This window comes from Pogona vitticeps, chromosome 1 (assembly GCF_051106095.1).
Source record: "Pogona vitticeps strain Pit_001003342236 chromosome 1, PviZW2.1, whole genome shotgun sequence".
Taxonomy (NCBI): domain Eukaryota; kingdom Metazoa; phylum Chordata; class Lepidosauria; order Squamata; family Agamidae; genus Pogona; species Pogona vitticeps.
The window spans coordinates 177,647,883-177,671,109 of NC_135783.1; the positions used below are offsets into that span (position 1 = coordinate 177,647,883).

Sequence of the window (23,227 nt, forward strand, 5' to 3'; positions counted from 1 at the left end):
ATAAAGCCAGAAGTGACTTAACAGCACATAACAACAACAAACTGGACCTAACCTGCTTAAATCAACCTTGTCTACGATAACCTCACTCTGCCTATCTTGACCAAATCTTGCCTATTTGATTTGAGTTCGCAGACATATGTTGACTTTACCTACCTTAATTGGACTTTATTTGTCTGGGTCTGACTCCATCAGACACTTCTGCCTTGTATTACAAGCCTCCAGAGCCCACAGAAGAGGACATTCATTGATTTGATTACCCACAATGTGACTCCTCTCTCAAGATACAGAATCTTTTCTAGCATCAGGCTGAGTCAGGTGACACAGCAGCTAAAGTCCCTGATAAGATTCATCCTCTGGGGCTACATGCCCCATAGCAGGAGTAACTATAGCTTCTGTTGGCCGAGGACTGTCACATACCCTCCATGTTGTTCTTTTGTTATCCTACCAAAGGCATTTAGTGTGTCTGGTTTTTTTTTTTCATTTGTTTAATTCTGTCTCCAATGTTTAATCCTCTGACCTCCTAGTATATTTTTAGTTGATGTTTTAATCTTGTTGGTATTTGTTAAAATGATCTTTTGTTTCATGATTTTGTATATTGCTTTGAAAATTGATGTCAACAAAGCAAAATTAAGGGGGGATGTTAAGAAAAAAAATAACGAATTAATGGTGTTGGAAGACCTGAAGCATGAGTGTTCTTCCCTCTGTTTTAAAGCTGCCCACCATCTCCTGGACTCCTTTTCTTTTGGGGGTGATGATTTGGAATTGGTCTTTCTAAAATCTCCACCATATTTAGAGAACACTGCATTGTCAGGCTTTTATTGCTTTATTCATGAGAACCAAACTATAGCAATCAACTCTGTTTACCCCTTTTTTTGGATTTAGAACTGTGCGAAACCATCAGGGAGAAACAGAATACCAAAAAACGAGCTTGGAGATATCTATCAGAAAGATAACCTGAGTTTTGTCACTCAAACTTCCTTTGTTTAAAAATTTGTATAGGTCTGCTAAATTTCAGTGTTGTCCCTGTGTTGACCCAATCCGTTCCTACACTTCTCAAAGAGAAAGGGATTCAGGATATAGCCATTGAGTTGACTGTTCTCTTCAAGGACAAAATAATTCCACTGAGTTTGGTTTGGTAACTAGAACAAATAACACTTATTTCTTCTCTGCCTGTTGCTAGGCAACAACATTCTACCCCACCCCCACCCCCATTCCAGTTGAGTTTGGAATGATCAATGAGTTCAGCAAATGAGGAGAAATTAATGAAGCAGGCTAGAGAACCTGCCTGCAGCTTCATTGCCATAGCGACCGCCCAGCTCTGTTTCAGACACTGATTGCCTTATTTTTGCCATCTAAAGACCAGCTCCTTCCTCCTTTGGGCATTTTTCACTTGCAGGCAAAATAACTAGGGAAAGGGGAAAGTCAATTGCTGTTGTTCAGCAGGAAAGACCATGTTGTATTTGTTTTTAAACTGTGAGTGTATATATGCTTTTCTTTTCTGCACACACCTGCTGAGGCAAAGAGATTCTGCATTTCTGCTGCCTACTAGCATGCACCATAGCAGAAGGGTAGAGGATACATACTTGTTTATGGCTTCACCTCACAGCACTGCTGTAATGGTAAAATCCTGCTGCTCATTGGACAGGTTCGGTGGCATAACGTCCCTTTTTAATCCAAAATTCTACTGTCTGGGATCAGTAGTTTAGATGTTATGTCAAAAAAGGGGGAAATTGCACTCCCAAGATGTAGAAATTTAATGCTCTTTATTCTAGTATAAAAGACCCTATGAGTTTCAGCCTTCTTCAAGGGTGTATTTATTTCACTCTGATTAGCTCTTTTTCTATTTATTTGGCTTGTGGCCAGCTTCATTAAATCAATTCTAATATAGCATTAGTAGTTTAGAGACTGTAATTTGACCCTATGGAGTCAAGCCAAAGGGAACTGCTGCTGTAACTCTACTAAAAACTGATATGAGTCAAGAAGGCGAGTCTGTGGCTGCATAGGCCATTCGAATCAATTTCTGTTCAGACTTTTTAAAAATCAGGCTCAAGTCACATGGTCATAGAATCATAGAAAAGCGAAGTTGGAAGCGGCCTACAAAGGCCATCAAATCCAACCCCCTGCTCAATGAAGGAATACAATCAAAGCATATCTGCCAGGTGATGATCTCAGTTTTTCTTGGTGTTTGAACCAATGGCCATGTTCCCATGCACTGAATAGAAATCAGTTTATTTCTGGTTATTTAAACTTGTTTGGATATTTACACTGCTGAAACTGACTCATTTCCCTTCTGGGTTAGGAGCGTGTTGCTCTTAAAGGTTTTGATTCCTCCCCCCAAAAAATAGTAAATGATACATTGATAAATTGAGTGTCTAGGAGGTGTCACCTGGTGTCATAATAGTCACTAGAAACCACACAGGAAATACTAGGAGGTGACCCTGGCCAATTAATGATGAAAAAAAATGAGAATTGGGGGGAGGCTTCATTGGCTGAATGGGGAGAATGGGATAGGTGTTTGTAATGCCAACCATATCAATTAAGTGATGCAGTGATAAACATTTTGAGAAAGGATTTTAAAAATATTTAAAAGGAATATTTGGGCATCCCTGCCACCCAAAATCCACATACAACAGCAGCTCTGATATCCACCAAACCACATTGAATTGAATCAATTTTAGAAGTGTGGTCTTTTAAAAAGCCCCTGCTGGCCAGTTGGACAAAACTTGCTTTGCAGCCCATACAAACGGATTTCACCCTTGTGTTGTGTGACTGACAAAATCTAAATCAATTTAAATGATGCTTAAATGCGGTTCTTATTGCCAATGTGATCACAGCCTGATATGGAGCCCATGGAGTTGTTAACAAGGAACAATGGCTCTGCTAGCAAGGGGGGCTGGCAGAATGAACAAACAGCCTCAGCTGAAAGGACAGCGTGCTCCAACATGTCACAAGGAAAAAATGGGCCGCAATCTGGGTGCAAAACTAAAACTGGCAAAGAACGACTGCTCCTTAGTGGATGCTTGTACATAATATAATAGAACAATTGGATGGGAGGGTGCTAAGACACTATAGCAGTGTTGAGGGATGAAAGGAAAACTGTTCTGACACCAATCCTGTGCATACACAGGGCACCATTTTCAAATGGAAATGGTCCTTCCCATAGATGGCCCTTCAGTAAAAAATAAAATAAAATAAAATGTAAGTAACCAGCAGCTGGGGTCAGAAATAGCAGATCCCCACCTGTTTGTCTTGAATCCCCTCTTGGACAACAAAGCAATACAAGCCACACAGTCTTTTTTTTTTTTACTGTTTTTACACCTTTTAAAGACTTTTTTCACAGTCTTTTTAAACTTTTCCAGTAAACTAGTCTACTGCCATCAGGTATGGTGGAGAATGGTGGAGTTCTTGCAACCTGGCATGCTCCAGTAGATGTGGCTGGAGGGGACCTTTCTGGCTTGAGGTAACTGCCAATCTATCCAGCAGTAACCTGTCGTCCCTTCACTGTCTCTGCATTCAAAGAGAGCCCTACTTCTCTGCCCAGGCCTTTCACCCCTCTCTTGAGCCTTTTGAGTCAGTTAGTCTGTTGAGGCCTGTTGTTCAAAGCAGTCATGTTTTTAGCTTGCTGTTGGATCCTGTAAGTAAATGAAACATTTTAATCTTTCTCCCACTTATATCTCAGAATGAGTTATTGAAACTATCAGTGCCAGTTAATAAGATCAGGGGTGGATCAATCCAGGGGAAATTGAATCTATTCTGTTCTGTGAATCCCTGCTGTGCAGCTAGAAATTCAAAACCTTGCAATAGAGGATACTATGATACACCTGCCAGTCCATCTAGATTCTATACATGAAATGTTGGGGGGGCATTTTGTATTTACCTCAGGCAGCAAAATGCCTTAGTTCAGCCCTGATTTTTCCCATTTCCTTTTCTATTCTGCATGACAAATGAAGTTCTGAAGAATCTCAGTGAGACTGATAGTGAACATTTAACAAGCAATTATTTTAATCTATAGGACAGCACACACTTCATATTCCCAATATATTCCAAAGAATGTATTTCAAATGGACAAAACAGAAATGTCTCCCTTTTCATATTTAGAGAAGAAGGCTCTTCTGAATTATATGAACTATCCCATCAACTCTCTCTCTCTCTCTCTGTATATGAGAGAGAGATTGCTGAAGAACATCTGCCTTGTAATAAATGAACTGGTACCTAGGATATGAGGGTGCTTTCTCCTGAGATGCTTGAGATGACACACTTCCTTCAATTGAGTTTCCATGGTGACAGCCTGAAAAAGCAGGCCTTGGAGGCATGGCATCTGGCTGAGCTGTTTCACAGACTACCTGCAGTCCCTGCAGATATATGATTTTCCACAGAAAGAAGTGTGGTTAAAATATGTCTGCCTTTCAGTCTAATATGCAATAAACATATTAATTCGAGGAAGTGTACCACAAAAGTGTACCACCACAAAACTCCCCCACAGGTATGTTGAAATATTCAAGTAGGCAACATACAAACATTGCATATTTAGGTTATTTCTAAGCGAACATGCATACAATTAAGTAGTAATAAGGATCTATTTACATGGCACAGCAACAGATTTGGAGAGTTGGATGCACTAGGCTGGGATCTTGGGTGCCAGTCTTGCTACTCATCTGCTATGCTATTTATTAAACAGTATTTTGGGGGAGATGAGCATATTTTTGCACACAGGGACCAAAGGCTAGTGGTAAAATAGGGAAGTCACTGTTTATTAAACACAATCTGTGATAAGAGCACACAAGTCATCATATTCTGTTATGTTGAACTCTCCTTAAATTTTATGGGCACATCTGGCTTTCTTCCTGATGCCCTACACTTCCAGATACAGAACTGTCCTTTAAAAATAAAGGAACATAGAAATATAGAACCCTCTCCTTAATGGAACAAACTGAATCTGAAAGGGAAAAGGAGAAACACAACAGTTTTGAAGTCATCAAACCAGAAACAGATTATGCAGATTTGCTCTAAATGATAGCGACATCAAAAGAATTGTGGGCAGCTATCTCACCCGTATGGAAATTTCTCATCCTAGAGACTCAGCTAAAGTTCTGGACCTCTTACAACAAGAAAGAGTGGATTTGGAGCTTGCGGGCCTTATTTCTTCTTCCTTTTATAATTACAACTCCAAGGTCCAATAGATGGATCCACATGAAAAATGGTGGCTCAAGGGGCAAAACAAGTTACTTTCTCCTGCCTTCCATGAGCCTAACAGTGGGATGATCACAACACATAAGGACAAATTAGTGAAAGTAAAATCATTGGACTTACTGCAAGTCGGGATTCTTGCAGTCTAATTTATAGCTAAAAACCAGTGTCCTGTTTAGGATTTCTGCACACATAGCTAACATGATATGAGTGATTATGATATTCGGTGAGGAGTTTGTTGTGCTTCCAACACAACCTCATTGGGTGTGAAATAGACATCATGTAAAATAAACTTTGAAATATTTGTTTTGCATATGGAAACCTCTAACGCAGTGGTTCCCAACCTTGGATCCCCATATGTTCTTGGACTGTTAATCCTGGCCAGCACAGCTAGTGACGAATGCTTCTAGGAGTTTTAATCCAAGCACATCTAGGGACCCAAGGTTGGGAACCACTGCCCTAAAGGATACTCACCCAGAAGTCTACTGTTAAACAACTGGGAACTGGAGACATTTGTTGGCCATTTGTAAATGCTCAGAAATCTACTAGTAAAATCAACTACTTTCTCTTCAAACCTGGTCTGCAGAAAATAATTTTAGGATGACTGGTTTTTGGTGGCTGAGTTTAAGTGGAACTAGGAACTTCTACCTCATCAAATTTTACTAAGATTTATTTTACACAAGGAGGTCTTTTTAAGGACTACAACTTGCCCCAAGTTTCCAAAATGAGAGAGTTTGTCATAAGTTAAAATAAATATACCAGCATTTCTGTGATTCACATTTCACTGTTAAGATTCTTCTAGGTGAAGTTTTATCATGCAGCTATTCTCTTCATGGATAGAAATTCAGAGGGAGAAGAGTTTTCCACTTCTCTCACCTTTCTTTTTTAACCACAGAACATCCATTCAAGAGGAATTGACAAAAATAATAATAATAACATATTTTTTATTAACATTGAGGGAAGCCCTGCCTGTGAAAGGACTCAAATAAAATTTCTTATTCTTGTAATTCATCCTGTTTTCCATTACTCTCAGTGAAATTGTACTGTCTCAGTTATTACCTCTGTATGCCCAACATCTAGATTAGGAGATTCACATGTCTGAGTCTGGTTTTTGATGGGAGAGCTTCTCTTTGCTGTCAAATTGAAGAACACATTGGTATCAAACTATGGGATCAAAGCTTAGTTAGTAACTGTATGTTTCATCAAATCAGAACCAATTTATAGTGATCTTAATACACCATTAAAGATAAGTGAGACCCATTCACCCCATGAGTTTCCAGGGCCAACTGGGGATTTAAAACTTGGTCTCCAGAATCCTACTCCATCTCTCTGTCCACTACACCACACCAGATATATGATCAAATCGCTAAAATAATCTTTGGGACTAAAAAATACACTTAATTTTTAAATGAATCAATCAAACAAAATACACCCTCTTTTTAATCATGTGTAAAATGCTAATTATTCTGTTTAATTATCACAGCATCACAGAGTGGTCGAAATGACTAGATAGGCGGGGTATAAATACAATCAATCAATCAATCAATCAATCAATCAACCAACCAACCAACCAACCAACCAATCAATCAATCAATCAATCAATCAATCAATCAATCAATCAATCAATCAATCAATCAATCAATCAATCAATCAATATAAGAAAACTGTAATCACAACTTCTCTATTCAGACATAATACCTGAATACCCCATGGAGGGCTCTAACCTTAGCAAGCCCTGCCCTTCTCTCATGGGAAGTTAGAGAACTTTATATATTAAGCACAAAGATCTACAAAGAGAATTCCTCTAGGCACAATGCCTGAATAGGGATAAACTCTACAGTCCAGAACACTTATTTGTCTGATAAATTTTAAGCAAACAGTACTGTTTATGAGGAAAGAGTTAATATTTCAAGATGGCAACCTGCCTCCTAGTGACTCTTTCGGTTACTGTAGATAAGAACCCTTCATGGATTGCTGCCTTGTTGTGGCAAAGGGGCCTGAGTAATTCAGAGAAACTATGGGCTATGCCGTTCTGGGACACCCAAGACGGACAGATCATAGTGGAGAGTTCTGACTAAATGCAATCCACCTGGAGCAGAAACTGGCAAGCCACTTCAGTATCTTTGCCAAGAAACCCCCATGAATAGAAACAAAAGGCTAAAAGATATGATGCTGTAAAATGGGACCTTCAGGTCGGAAGGCGTTCAACATGCTACTGAGGAAGAGCGGAGGACAAGTTCAAGTAGGTCCAGAGCTAATGAAGTGGTTGGGCCAAAGCTGAAAGGACACTCAGCTGCGGATGTGCCTTGAAGTGAAAGGAAAGTCCGATGCTGCAAAGAAAAATACTGCATAGGAATGTAGATCTATGAATCTTGGGAAGCTGATGTGGTCAAACAGGACATGGCAAGAATAAACATTGACATCCTGGGCATCAGTGAACTAAAATAAACAGGGATGGGTGATCTGTGTTCAGCTGATTACCATATCTACTATTGTGGGCAAGAATCCCATAGAAGAAATAGAGTAGCCCTCTTAGTCAACAAAAGAGTGGGAAAAGCTGTACTACGATACAGTCTCAAAAATAATAGAATGATTTCAGTACGAATCCAAGGCAGACCTTTCAACATCACAGTCATCCAAGTTTATGCACCAACCACCGATGCTGAAGAGGCTGAAATTGGCCAATTCTATGAAGACTGACAACACCTCCTAGAACTGATACCAAAGAAAGAAGTTCTTGTCATTATAGGGGACTGGAATGCTAAAATAGGGAGTCAAGAGATAAAAGGAAAAACAGGTATGTTTGGCATTGGAGTTCAAAACGAAGCAGGGCAAAGGCTGATACGAGAGTTTTGTCAGGAGAATAAGCTGGTCATCACAAACACTCTTTCCCAACAACACAAAAGGTGACTCTACACATGGAAATCACCAGATGGGCAATACCAAAATGATCATGTTCTCTGCAGCCAAAGATGGAGAAGCTCTATACAGTCAGCAAAAACAAGAAATGGAGCTGATTGTGGCTCTGATCGTCAGTTTCTTATAACAAAACTCAAGCTTAAACTGAAAAAGTAGGAAAAACCACTGGGCTAGTCAGGTATAATCTAAACCAAATCCCTTATGAATACACAGTGGAAGTGAAGAAGAGATTTAAGGAACTCGATTTGGTGGACAGAGTGCCTGAAGAACTATGGATGGAGGCTCGTAACATTGTACAGGAGACAGCAACAAAACACATCCCAAAGAAAAGGAAATGCAAGAAAGCAAAGTGGCTGTCCAACGAAGCCTTACAAATAGCAGAGAAGAGAAGAGGAACAAAATGTGATGGAGATAGGGAAAGTTACAGAAAATGGAATGCATACTTCCAAAGAATAGCAAGGAGAGACAAGAGGGCCTTCTTAAATGAACAGTGCAAAGATGTTGAGGGGAAAAAATAGAAAGAAAAAAAAAAGAGATCTGTTCAAGAAAATTGAAGATATTAAAGGAACCTTTTGTGCAAAGATGGACATGATAAAGGATAAAAATAGTAGGGACCTAATAGAAGCAGAAGACATTCCCGTGGAACTATTTAAAATCTTAAAAAATGACGCTGTTAGGTGCTACACTCAATATGTCAGCAAGTTTGGAAAACTCAGCAGTGGCCAGAGGATTGGAAAAGATCAGTCTACATCCCAATCCCAAAGAAGGACAGTGCCAAAGAATGCTCCAACTACCATACAATTGCACTGCTTTCACATGCTAGTAAGGTTATGCTCAAAATCCTCCAAGGTAGGCTTCAGCAGTATGTGGACCGAGAACTCCTAGAAGTTCAAGCTGAATTTCAAAGGGGCAGAGGAATCCAGGGACCAAATTGCTAACATGTGCTGGATTATGGAGAAAGCCAGAGAGTTCCAGAAAAACATCTACTTCTGCTTCATTGACTACGCAATAGCCTTTGACTGTGTGGACCACAGCAAACTATGGCAAGTCTCTAATGGGAGAGCCACCTTATCTAGTTCTTGAGAAATCTGTATGTGGGCCAGGAAGCAACTGGATATGGAACAACTGATTGGTTCAAAATTGGGAAAGGAGTACGACAAGGCTGTATATTTAACTGATATGCAGAATGCATCTTGCAAAAGGCTGGACTGGAGGAATCCCAAACCGGAATTAAGATTGCCGGAAGAAATATCAACAATCTCAGATATGCAGATGATACCACTCTGATGGCAGAAAGTGTGGAGGAATTAAAGAACCTCTTAATGAGGGTGAAAGAGGAGAGCGCAAAAAAATGGTCTGAAGCTCAATATCAAAAAAACTAAGATCATGGCCACTGGCCCCATCACCTCCTGGCAATTAGAAGGGGAAGATATGGAGGTAGTGAAAGATTTTACTTTCCTGGGCTCCATGACCACTGCAGATTGGGACAGCAGCCACGAAATTAAAAGACGTCTGCTTCTGGGGAGGAAAGCGATGACAAATCTAGATAGCATCTTAAAAAGCAGAGACATCACCTTGCCGACAAAAGTCCACATAGTCAAAGCTATTGTTTATCCAGTAGTGATGTATGGAAGTGAGAAGTGGACTATAAAGAATGCTGACTGCCAAAGAACTGATGCTTTTGATTTGTGGCGCTCAAGGAGACTCTTGAGAGAAGTGAAGACACCCTGGAAAAGCCTCTGATGTTGGCAGTGGAAGACAGGCAGGCCCAGCATGCTCTGGTCCATGGGGCACGAAGAGTCGGACATTACTTAACGACTAAACAACAACAAGAGGAAAGTTGGCAAGCTAATATAGTTCAATGGGTTGGAATGTTTGGCTGTGGAGCTAGGGGCCAGAACTTCAAATCCCCACTGTTCCACCAGATAAGATAAGCCAGAGCATTTACGGCTGAAGGGTTACATTCTTCACTACCTTGCAGCCTTGGGCAAGCTATGCAGTTCCAGAAGGCCACCAGAAGGATAATCTGATACACTGATTCTGCGTAATTTATATGAAGAAAACGCTAGAAGAGCACTATATGTTGGGTTTACTAGAGGACACCTAGTGTTTCCCCCAAAATACGACAGGGTCTTATATTAATTTTTGCTCCAAAAAACTCATTAGGGCTTATTTTCAGTGGATGTTTTATTTTACAGTCATTTAATCCTCTTCTGGTTGCTACACAATGGAGAAGGCAAGGGTTTCACTTAATTGGGGCTTATCTCGGGGGTACGGCTTATATTTTGAGCATCCTGAAAAATCATACTAGGGCTTATTTTTGGGAAAACAGAGTAAATATTAATGAGCAATAAACCTCTGAAACATGATTGCAACAACAATTAGATGTTCCTCCACCATTGGAATTTGAAAGACAAAGTCATGAATAAGATTAACTACATAACTACATGGTGGCCTCCTCTTCCATCATCATGCAGCTGTCCTTATATTTATTGACCTCAATTAGGAGATGTACAATGGGAGAGGGAATGGTGGTGAGCTAAAGAAAGGAATTGTGTATGGCTTAGTAATGAGCCTTGTGGGAACCAATGCACTGAAGTAGGGTTGTCATTAGATGGCTGCAAAAGTGTTTCTGATTACATTGGAATAGACCATTTTAATGGAAATGATCTCCCTTAATCCTTCCACATGCCAAAGTACCATCTATTTCTTTGTGTCATCACACCCAGGGATTCAGCTGCTAATCCAATACTGTAGATCTCTGTAAATAGCATATGGGAGCAAAGTGAGGGAATCTTACTATTCATCTCAGAGAGCAAAATGCCTTGGGCTGGCCATGCAGCATCTGTAGGACTTAGCCATGCTGGCACCATAGCCTTTGTGTCACGATCTGCCTTCTTAAAATTGAGCTGTATTGGAGCAGCCATATCATGATGACCTCCATACTGCTCATGTATAACTTGGAGCACAGAGTTATACGATTGCACTATACAATCTTGTCCATCTCCTAACTAAACCACTCTGTCATGGTCTACAGTCATCCATACCTATCCAATTAGTACTGCCTCTTATCTTGAAGAATTTAAACATGCTCTCATTAAGCTCAAGGAAGGAAACTGTAAAGTATTTTAAAAGAGGTAGATCTTTCAGATTCAATCTCTGGATCAGTATTCATGTCTATCCTTGCTGACAGGTTCATAAAAATCAGGAATGCGACATTTTGTGGCAATATAGTGGTGCAAAACCTGACATGAATACTGCAATAATAATGAAAGGAACTGAAACAGCAGTTTTACCATTGAATCTCTCTACATATATAATACAAGCACCTACCTGTGATTATATTCCTGATGGGCTTCACCAGCGTAGTAAAGGCAGTCACTTCAGGTTGCCTATGCTCCCACATTGGCTGCCAAATAACTAGACCACTGGCCAGACGAAAAGTCAGGTCGGATTCCTAAAGCAACAACAACAATTTGTTAATGAAATGACCTATTTTAGCCCAGAATTCCTCCTTCCAAAAGCTGTTTCATAATGTCCTTTCACTATTATTGTGAAGTATCCTTTCACTACTCTTGTGAAGAGTCCTGGACTCACAGGGTCAAAGCATCAAGACATTTTGATAAAGCAGCGTTGATGACTAGTAGCAGCCAGTGGCCTAAGGCCTCCCTATTTCCCTTGAACGTAGAAGAGTGGTAGAGGCTGGGGAGCCTCTGAAAGCTGGACTGGGTACAGCAGTGAGTCTGATTATCCCATGGAGGCTTATTACCTCAGCATAAAACAATGGCAGGGAGTAACATGACTCCAAATAATACTATTGTATATTTCCTACATATTTAAGTGGTGAAAATTCCAGAATTTTATTTCCTGTAAATGGGAGTCCTAGATACTTATTGTGTCCTAATAAGATATAGCTTTAGGTCCTCCCTGGCTATGCCAAGAATTGAAGTTGGGACATTTTGCATGTGAAGCACCATGGAGTCTATCACCAAGCCACATATCTCCTCGGTCTATGCAGTCTTCATCCCTAAGTCTGCAGCTCTTGTTTCCTACTAGTTCCAGATATTTCTCTACTTCTTCCCTTATATGAAAGATTTCACTCTCCTAAATTCTGAGGTGTGTCATTTTCTGAAGGTTAAAGGATTCCAGTCTATCCGAACAAAAACATCTCCCTGTTATTATCACAATAATTAAGATTATTTTAAATTCCCTGGTGACTTATTCCCAGTGATCAAAAACAACCAAGATTAAAGCACTCTGGTTACCTGCCAGGCATTATTTTTCTCAAGCCCAGCAAAGCAATATTAAAAATAACTTATCATCATCAAGAAAAACAACAACATATTTCATTGGTCCCCACAGTCATTGGGCATTGGGAGCAATGCCAAGGAATTTTATGAAATATTATAATCAGCTGAAATAACACCATCAGAAAGTGCCAAAAATGGCAATATTGGAAATATTGTACATGTTACTCCAATATTTAACTGATACTTATGTTGTTGGTTAAAACCTGTGCCTGTTATATAATACCAGTCAGAGACTGTGTCTTGTATTTTTTTACTACTAGCACTGCTGCTGCTATTGCTGCTGCTACTTCTGCTACTACATTTTTGGGCTAAGACTTGTATCGCTTATATAACACCAGTCAAAGTTTTCATAATTTTGATTGACTGTACCTGGTGTTTTGTAATAATAATAATAATAATAATAATAATAATAATAATAATAATAATAATAATAATAATAATAATAATAATAATAATAATAATAATAATAATAATAAAATTGTATATAACATTCATTGAAGATACTGTAAGCATTACTATAGTGTTTTATTCTTTGAATAGTGGTCAGCCATGACTTGAATCCTTTAGCAGCATGCTTTGCTTTTAAGAGAACTCCCCCACCCCTTCAAGTAGTTATCTGAACTAAACAGCTTCATAGCAAGAAGAAAATCAAATAGCAATTGTACTTATTTTCCGCTCTAAGGCAGCTATTATAGCTAGGCAGACATTTTCAGGGGGGGAGGGGGCATTTTTAATATCTAGGTCTAGACTCAACTGCCCAACTTTGATCACCCGTGCTTCAGTATATTACCTTAAGCTGAAGTACACTCTGGAAATACATACACACACACTGAAGTTATTCATAGTGGTATCAAACTGCACATTGTTCACAGTTTCTTCTCGCTTAGGTTGAAGCACTTACTTTAATCCTGTGAACCAGAGGAGCAAACAAGAACACAAAGAGCTCCACGGTGGCCATGGAATTCTGAAAGAATTTCCTCCGGTTGTTCTCTTCTTCTTCGTTGATGCTGTCCCGTCGTGAATGCCCTGGAGATCCTTGGTTTTCAACCTGGTGTATGAAGGCAGTGCTGCTCCCTCTCCAACTGGATCCTCTGTCTCCTCCTCCTCCTCCCCCGCCTCCAAAGCGGTCATTGCTGCAGTCTTGTGGGGCTTCCAGTAGCATCCAGTGGAGAGTGTGAAGCAGCTTTGTCTCTGCAACTCCTAGTTTGTCTTGATGTCCTGGATGGAAGAAGGCAGTAAGACTGATGAGTCCCTGATCCTAGAATTCTGTTTGAGATAAACACCTACTCAGTTCCTAACCCACAAAGCCAATCACAACACCAGAAATGTCTGATTGGCCTTCTAAGAGCCCCATGTATCTGCTGCTCACCCTGGGACTGCTAAGCAACCCAAAAGGCCACAACAAGAGGTTGACAGCCTTCATTGAACTTCATAATTCCACAAACGTTTCTGCCGTACTGAGATGTGTAATTCAAGTGCATTAGTAAAAATTATTCCCCATTTCTTTTCGTGCTTTAATAACTGTACCAGTTGTTCCAAAATCTCTAGTTCCTTACAATTATTTTAAGTAATTATATATATATTAAATGTAAGTGATTTATACTACAAAACATGTGGTATGACAGGCATAGTTCATCCTTTGAGAATGTGTCTGTTTGGAAAAACATGTTGTCTAGTTTGGCACTCAAAAAGGACTTTCCCGGTACAGTCACAAGCAGATAAACAGGAAAGTGGGATGGGAGATCTCATATATTTCCTAGCATCTGTTTCCACCTCCTCATGATGGTCTACTTCATGTTTAAAGAAGAACAGATCTAAATTCCATTGAACATCGTTTGAAGATATCAACAGCATCTCTAAACAATAGTTCTTTTCAAAATCGAATATGCACCACTGACCTAACTTGTTCCGGTTTGAAAGGAGAGTGGCTGTGCAGTGAAGAACATGTGGTAAGGCAGCTTGGACCAATTCCCAGCGAGAAATACTCTGGATGGCTTCAGAAAGGGCCGGCGAAAGGCCGTGTAATTTGTTCTCAACCAAAACTCTTTCAAAGGACTAAAAATGAGGGAGGGAAACAAATGAACTTAGTAGATGTTTGTGAAAAACATGCTATACCCTTTCTTTGGTACATACTTCTGCTTTCCATTAAACGTGGTCACTAATTCATTAGAAAAACAACTCCACTTAACCAAATTTCTGTTCATTACATGGGAAGCCTCACGGACACATTTTGAACTGGTATCCCTCTCCTTCAGTCCTCATATGGGGGAATCTTTCAAATAAAAAAAAGCTGAGGGAAGTTTTCATCCACACCAGCCTATGCATACTAAATCTAATTTGTACACCTACTTTAAAGAAGGGATGAGGGGTGTATTTGAAAAAAAAATGTCCTTCTCAGTTACTTCCTCAGACTTGCCATGCTGAGACTTCCGGCCAAGACATCCTGGATCAGTGAAACTGCCCATCTTCTCAGACAAATGAAACCCCGGTAGCATTTCCCCTTCCCACCCTTTTTGTCACATTGTTCATTGTAGGAAACAGTCAAATTCTTTGCAACTTCATGCCATTCTGCACAGGAATTATAATAATCCTGGACAATTTGGAACTGCTTTCTGAAAAAAAAAAGGCCATGACATTTCTCATATTTCCTGCAAGATTTTTCAAGGGGGAAAGGATATTGATAGAAAAATCTCACTGAATGGAGAAAACATTGATTTCCTCCATTTACTTTCTCTTCAAAACTAAGAGGTGGTGAGATTCACATACTTATTTTAGAATTAAAAAGAACACAAATTTTGACTGCATGGTACCCATTACAACTACAGTTTAGCTGAACCCAATGCAAATCAAGTTTGGAAAGTATGCCCTTTTCTTCAGAAATATATGTCTATGTGTCTGGAAGCTTCTTTGGGCCATGGTGCTCAAGCTTATCTTGTCTTTCAGGGTGCATGCCTCTTGTTCACCCTTCCTTTGTTTGCTGTAGGAAACATCAGTACATAACTGCAACAACTATGTTTGCTGTATGTTTCCCTAAGGTATTTTCATGAAGGGTATAGCATCCAATGAATGCATAAGGGTTTTCACTATGCCACTGCTGTCTTTATGAACCTACAGAATCATCTGATGTTGCTTGTATTCATGTCCTCTCTTTATATATACAGTAAATATATTTTATTCCTTTCCTCTCCATTATTTTTCATATCCTTCCTCTACCCTGCCTTTTTGATCCTTTGACTTTACTTTTTTGTTGCATATATGGAGGCTGGAATGCATGTATTTTTATGACTGTCAGAGTTTTATACACTCAGTATTTATCAACAGTTTGAAGTCCATGCCCCCTTTGGCACCCCAAGTAATTTTATTTGAAATGTGAAATATAATGCCCCAAACCATATCACAACATTTGTAAATTTAGCAAAACAACTACAACCAGCAAGTGCATATATTTACTAACTTTAAAAAACCTAAACTGAACTGTTTTGACATGAGGTGTCAGCTTCAGTCACTGTGGGTGGAATGAATAATTAGGCAAACAACAGGAGGGGTGGAAGAGTCTTCTGGTGTCACCTCAAGTTCAGTGTTCGAATTGAATCAACACAAATATTCAGGTTTGCAGTTATCAAGTATAGCACAATCACAGGTTGTGCATACAGGTATGAACAAAGTCTGTCCCTTGTTTCATTCAGATTGTGCAGAACTCTCACACATGCACAAATACATATACTTTTAAACAGTCAGAGTGACATTTAGTCAAATTTTGGTAGGTCACATTGTATTTTTTCATTCATCTTCAGCAGGAGAGCAGTAACCTTTAGCCTGAGGACCTCTGGAAATGCCATTCAGTGTGTATAGTATGAGGAGTGCCTTGTTTAAAAAAGAGATGGTATCTAGGAAATCAGCCTGCAGCATTCACCAAAACTTATAGTATAACTCCTACAGAGGGACTGAGGTAAATTATTTTTCTCCTTGAAAAGAGAAGACCATTATTTGAAATTCACTGCTCTGGATGACACCAACCTTCTGGTAATTTCCTTAGTCACAGATTGTTTAGCTAATTTGAATGTGTCAAGTTGGAAAATGCATGACTGAGCAAATATGATGCTGAAATGTTTCTCAAATATGACACAGGAATGTGTTTCACCCATTCTCATCATTGAGCATTCTTCCTCTCTTCTCACCTACTTTTGATAGATAGCACAGTTAGAATAAAAATATAATAGCGAAAAAAGAAGAAGACTAAATGTGACTGTAACAGAAGCCGCTGCCCCCTCCCCCCAAGTTGTGGTAAATGGCAATGATGGGAAAGAAATCATTGCCACCTTTCTTTCAGTGACACTTTAGCTATACTTCTGAGGGGGCTGGACTTCATTATTTGGAGAATAATTCTCACTGGGGGGATAATATTAGGAATATAGGAGAAGTTAATTATGTCCAAATACTTGTACAGACTTAAGAAATTTAGACCTGGTAAGCCACACCTGAACTAGAAATGACATGTTAAAATCCATACTTTTTAGAAATGTGTCAAAACTAAACAAAAGTGTACCAAAAAAGCATACATCAAGAAAACAGAGAAAACATGTATGTTCAGGGAAGTTAGCCACAAGAACACATTATATATAAATGGTTTCAAAATGTGAACACAAGAAAATATGTATACAAAAGTGCATAATAATAATTGTGTATCGTTAAGTTAATTCTGACTTGCAATGACTCTTTTCATGGTTTTCTGGGCAGATAATATTTGTAGAAATGTTATTGTAATATTTGAATAAATTTTGTCAAATTAGCAAACTGCTATACACATGGATAGAAATAAATGGGAAATTCAGTAAAACTGAAATTCATAAATTTGCCTATCCCTAGAGAATGTATATAGTTTTTAAATTATCTACATATTTAGCAGAGTGATGTGGTCCAGCTTTTCTTGAATGTTGTTCTCTAACTATTTTAACGTTGGTTGGTGTTTACATATTAGGTTATTGTTCCATGGATGGAGAAAATTCTCCCTTCGAGTGGAAAATTGCCTTTGGGGCTGATAGTCTTTATCCTTGCCGTGCTCCTTTTCTCCTTGATATACTAGTTTTCTGTTTACTGAAACATTATGTTGTGAAATACTATATATATATATTCAGAGGACAGCTGTCACTGTAGAATACCACTTAATAGCTTGTCTTCAGCAAAATTTGGGACCACTGGCAGACCCATCCCGAGGCTACCCCAGGGCAAAAAAGAGGCGAAGGAAACCTCAGAACCCGAAAGAAGGGGAATAGGGATCTGGTAACTAGTTTTAATTAAACATTATTGATGCTGGATGATGATGTCATCTAGTTGGAGCCATGTAATTGTGCAACTGAGATTTTCACCACTGAGTTAATGATTTCTGTCTGCAGTAATCATTGCTGTAAGTAGAGTCTTGGGAAATATGAGCCCTGTTCAGACATCAGGCTTTCCAATAAGCTGAATAGGTGAACAGAGGCACTTTTAGTACCTCTGTTTACATGGAATAATTACCCTTCCTCCCCCTTTCCTGTATGCATTTTCATTGCCTGCCTTCCCATGTTCACCATATTCTGGTATATTCCACATACCAGCTGTTCTGTACATTTGCCAGAAGAAACTGCCCAGTAGGCAGGAATGCTGAACTATCTGATGGCCTTGAGCTTTAACTTACTGCTTTAAGACCCTGAATATTAGTCATGATATCTGTGGCTCAAGGCCAACACCAAAGACCTAAACAGCTTTGGAATGGTGCTTGGTTTTCAGAGGGCACCTGGCCTGGGGTCATCCACTGGCTAGCAGGAAGAAAAAGAGAAAAAAATGAAATAGAATTTGCACAAAAGAATCTATTCACCATGAGCAGCTTCTCTACCCATATTCCAGATGTACTATATGGGCTGAATCCGTGGTGAAGGTGAGGCATTCAGTATATGCAATCTCTGCGTGCATTTCCCTTTTAATCATATGACTCAGAGCCTGAAATGAAAATAAATTCCCGAGTCCTAAAATAAGGAAAATGAGTCTCAGAGCTGGGCAGTGTAGGCTGGGAAGCAAGGCTGGCCGAAGATATTTTGCTGTCGGAGGCAGAGCAGCAAACGGCACCCCAAATGGCTCATGGAATTCAAGGTGCAGAGTGATCAAAGCCAGGCAGCCAACTTATTTTGGTGCAAAAAAAATGTCAGAAGCCTTAAACCTGGCAACAAGACTGAAATCATGACAAATTAAATAACCACCAGTTCCCAGCTCTTTCACAATATTCAAAACCTGCTGCTTGAGACAAATGTCTCAGTCTAGCTACTGGAAGGGCAGGCTCCCTTGAAATGTTAGCAACTTGGGCTTTACTGATACTTAGAGGGGCTGTTCTGATAATGGCCACTTCCTTGGTGCCTGAGGGATGTTTCTCCATTTTGGCTATGTGTAGGCAGTGGATAGAAATGACTGAAGATGTGGTTCAGGAAGGTGAGAACAGTAAGACACCCCTCTAATAAATTTGTCTAACAAACCTCCTTGAGGGGGCCTGTGCATCATGCTTGTGCATTACCAAATTAAAAAGGCACATATTTCTACTTATCTCAAGATAATAATTATGGGAAATGAATGCAGGAACAAACAAATGCCAGAGTACAAGTTTTCTGAGACAGACTTACTTAAGTTCTCTTACGTTTCATGTACATCAATGATAGACACTCATGTTCTTATATTATAAATATATATAATGTTCATTATATGGCATAAGATGGCTTTTCCAGTTAAAAAATTATGTAAGAAAAATGGGCCTGTGGAGGTTGCGGGAAGGGATGTAGCCCTCCGAGGTCTAGGGATGGACATATGTGGCCCCAGGACCTCTGGAGACCACCTATCTTCATCTTAATTCACAAACCTGCATGTTTAAATTGGTGATGGCCAATGAACTAACTAAAGTTTGCCCTTTAAACTGCTGTGAGTCTGACTTCACTACTTCATGACTGTATTACTTTTTATGCCTAGTTCAGTCTCTCACTTTGGAAGATTTCTCTCTTTGAAACGACCTCAGAATAAAGGACAATATAGCAACAAACACAGGAAATACAAAAGGAACACATCTAAAAATAGTGCACCACCATAGACTTTAATTACTTCTGCTTTGCACCTTCAGTCCTAAAAGTACTATTGATTTTGATAAGACCATTTTTTTTAAATGGTTAACAAAAGGATTTTGTCTGTCTGACATTGGGGGGGGGGGAAATAGTGTCAAGAAAGCAAAGGACTGGGGAGAAAAGCAGAAAGCAAAGACAGAGCCAGAAGGAGATTTGCAGGTGAAGGTAAGCAGCTAAAAACTCCAAAGTGCGCAGCCTGGGAATTTGGGGTAGGGCAAAGAGGGAGAATGGTATCTACCAGTTTTCACTGAAGGTAATTTCTAGTGGGTTTTTTCCTGGTAGTAAAGATCATAAGGGTGAGTCCAGGACAGAGTCATGGAAGTACAGAAATGTACTTATTGCTGTCTCTTCCTAGCAATCCGATGTCTTGGTAACATTTCTTACTCTGCTCTGTACTCAAGAATTTCACTGATGTATCTTCTGCAAGTAGCAAAGTAAAGAACAGATTGAACTGGGCTATAAGATAGTAATTACATTTCCCTCACGTTTTCCTGTCTAGAGTCCATCCCCAGTCTATGCATCTCTCATAGCAATATCAGCATAACATTATTGTATGTATTATACTGTCATCTTCTTTCTCTTTTCAGCATCTCAGGTAAACAACAAAACAAAACAGAAACAAAAACTATATGTCTATTAGAGATGCACACAAATATGAACATGAACCAGGAAGTTTGTAAAAAACCATTGCTTTGTTGATTCAGCTTGGTTTGGGTTTGTCCAAACTGGAAAACCTAAACTTTCCTATCATCCTTCCAGGAGCCACGCCTGTTTTCTTTGCAACTGCACATGCCCCCCCCCTCAGCAGAGAGGGGGGCATATGGGCACCAGCAGCCAGTCTGAACAGCTGATTGGTAAAATATACATAAATATAATATATGAAAATTAAAATATTATGAGTAATATACAATATGTAAAATAATGATGATGATGATGATGATGATGATGATGATGATGATGATGATAATAAGGATAATAATAAGGATTATAATAATAATAATGATCATCATCATCATCATCATCATCATCATCATCCCTCTTTTTCTTAGCAGGCTGCCAGGACCTGGCTGGCTGCAAAACAAACAAATGGACAAACAAAAATTTCCCTTCCTTTTAGGAGGTGTCCAGGTCCCCACTGGCTGCAACAACAGGCAGGGACATGAGCGGAGACAGTGGATATATATATATCCATATTTTTGTTTGTTTGTTCAGTCGTTTAGTCATGTCCGACTCTTCGTGACCCCATGGACCAGAGCATGCCAGGCCCTCCTATCTTCCACCGCCTCCCGGAGTTGGGTCAATTTCATGTTGGTTGCTTCGCAGACACTGTCCAACCATCTCATCCTCGGTCGTCCCCTTCTCCTCTTGCCTTCACACTTTCCCAACATCAAAGTCTTTTCCAAGGAGTCTTCTCTTCTCATGAAATGGCCAAAGTACTGGAGCCTCAGCTTCAGGATCTGTCCTTCCAGTGAGCATTCAGGGTTGATTTCCTTTAGAACTGATAGGTTTGTTCTCCTTGCAGTCCAGGGGATTCTCAAGAGCCTCCTCCAGCACCACAATTCAAAGGCATCAATTCTTCGGCGGTTTGCTTTCTTTATGGTCCAGCTCTCACTTCCATACAACACTACAGGAAAAACCATAGCTTTGACTATTCGGACTTTTGTTGGCAAGGTGATGTCTCTGCTTTTTAAGATGCTGTCAAGGTTTGTTATTGCTTTCCTCCCAAGAAGCAGGAGTCTTTTAATTTCGGGGCTGCTGTCTCCATCTGCAGTGATCATGGAGCCCAGGGAAATAAAATCTGTCACTGCCTCCAAATCTTCCCCTTCTATTTCCCAGGAGGTGATGGGACCAGTGGCCATGATCTTAGTTTTTTTGATGTTGAGTTTCAGACCGTTTTTTGCACTCTCCTCTTTCACCCTCATTACAAGGTTCTTTAGTTCCTCCTCACTTTCCGCCATCAGAGTGGTATCATCTGCATATCGGAGGTTGTTGATATTTCTTCCGGCAATCTTAATTCCAGCTTGGGATTCCTCCAGTCCAGCCTTCCACATGATGTATTCTGCATATAAGTTAAATAAGCAGGGTGACAGTATACAGCCTTGTCGTACTCCTTTCCCAATTTTGAATCAATCCGTTGTTCCATATCCAGTTCTAACTGTTGCTTCCTGTCCCACATATAGGTTTCTCAGGAGATGGATAAGGTGGTCAGGCACGCCCATTTCTTTTAGGACTTGCCATAGTTTGCTGTGGTCCACACAGTCAAAGGCTTTTGCATAGTCAATGAAGCAGAAGTAGATGTTTTTCTGGAACTCTCTGACTTTCTCCATAATCCAGCACATGTTGGCAATTTGGTCTCGAGTTCCTCTTCCCCTTCGGAATCCCGCTTGTACTTCTGGGAGTTCTCGGTCCACATACTGCTGAAGCCTACCTTGTATGATTTTGAGCATAACCTTGCTGGCGTGTGAGATGAGTGCAATTGTCCGGTAGTTGGAGCATTCTTTGGCACTGCCCTTCTTTGGTATTGGAATGTAGACTGATCTTTTCCAGTCCTCTGGCCACTGTTGAGTTTTCCAAACTTGTTGGCATATTGAAGGTAGCACCTTAACAGCATCATCCTTTAAGATTTTAAATAGTTCAACTGGAATGCCATCACCTCCACTGGCCTTGTTGTTAGCCAGGCTTTCTAAGGCCCACTTGACCTCACTCTCCAGGATGTCTGGCTCTAGGTCAGCAACTATATTGTCTGGGTTGTCCGGGATATCCAAAACTTTCTGATATAATTCCTCTGTGTATTCTTGCCACCTCTTCTTGATGTCTTCTGCTTCTGTGAGGTCCCTTCCATTTTTGTCTTTTATCATGTCCATCTTTGCACAAAATTTTCCTCTAATATCTCCAATTTTCCTGAACAGATCTCTGGTTTTTCCTTTTCTGTTATTTTCCTCTATTTCTTTGCATTGTTCATTTAAGAAGGCCCTCTTGTCTCTCCTTGCTATTCTTTGGAAGTCTGCATTCAATTTTCTGTAACTTTTCCCATCTCCCCTGCATTTTGTTTCCCTTCTCCTCTCTACTATTTCTAAGGCCTCGTTGGACAGCCATTTTGCTTTCTTGCATTTCCTTTTCTCTGGGATGTTTTTTGTTGCTGCCTCCTGTACAATGTTACAAGCCTCTATCCAAAGTTCTTCAGGCACTCTGTCCACCAAATCTAGTTCCTTAAATCTGTTCTTCACTTCTACTGTGTATTCGTAAGGGATTTGGTTTAGATTATACTTGACTAGCTCAGTGGTTTTTCCTACTCTCTTCAGTTTAAGCTTGAATTTTGCTATGAGAAGCTGATGATCAGAGCTACAATCAGCTCCAGGTCTTGTTTTTGCTGACTGTATAGAGCTTCTCCATCTTTGGCTGCAGAGAATGTAGTCAATCTGATTTCGATGTTGCCCATCTGGTGATTTCCATGTGTAGAGTCGCCTCTTGTGTTGTTGGAAAAGGGTGTTTGTGATGACCAGCTTGTTCTCTTGACAAAACTCTATTAGCCTTTGCCCTGCTTCGTTTTGAACTCCAAGGCCAAACTTCCCTGTTGTTCCTTTTATCTCTTGACTCCCTACCTTGGCATTCCAGTCCCCCAGAATGAGAAGAACATCCTTCTTCGGTGTCAGTTCTAGAAGGTGTTGTAAATCT

The 23,227-nt window shown here is 39.9% G+C and overlaps 1 protein-coding gene across 22 annotated transcripts in view; it reads right to left on the reverse strand.

Moving 5' to 3' along the window:
* UNC80 (unc-80 subunit of NALCN channel complex) overlaps positions 1 to 23,227 on the reverse strand; it is a 175,071-nt gene that overhangs the window by 146,916 nt on the left and 4,928 nt on the right. For all 22 annotated transcript variants that reach the window (XR_013538068.1, XM_078379274.1, XM_072977912.2 and 19 more), the window contains exons 3-7: positions 14,315 to 14,471; positions 13,318 to 13,634; positions 11,440 to 11,563; positions 6,247 to 6,320; positions 4,213 to 4,352 (exon numbers count right to left, since the gene is read on the reverse strand). Coding sequence is in view for 21 of the 22 variants with exons in the window: in XM_078379274.1 (XP_078235400.1) it covers positions 4,213 to 4,352; positions 6,247 to 6,320; positions 11,440 to 11,563; positions 13,318 to 13,634; positions 14,315 to 14,471 (812 nt within the window). In the remaining variant the exon portion in view is untranslated. The remainder of the gene's footprint in view (positions 1 to 4,212; positions 4,353 to 6,246; positions 6,321 to 11,439; positions 11,564 to 13,317; positions 13,635 to 14,314; positions 14,472 to 23,227) is intronic.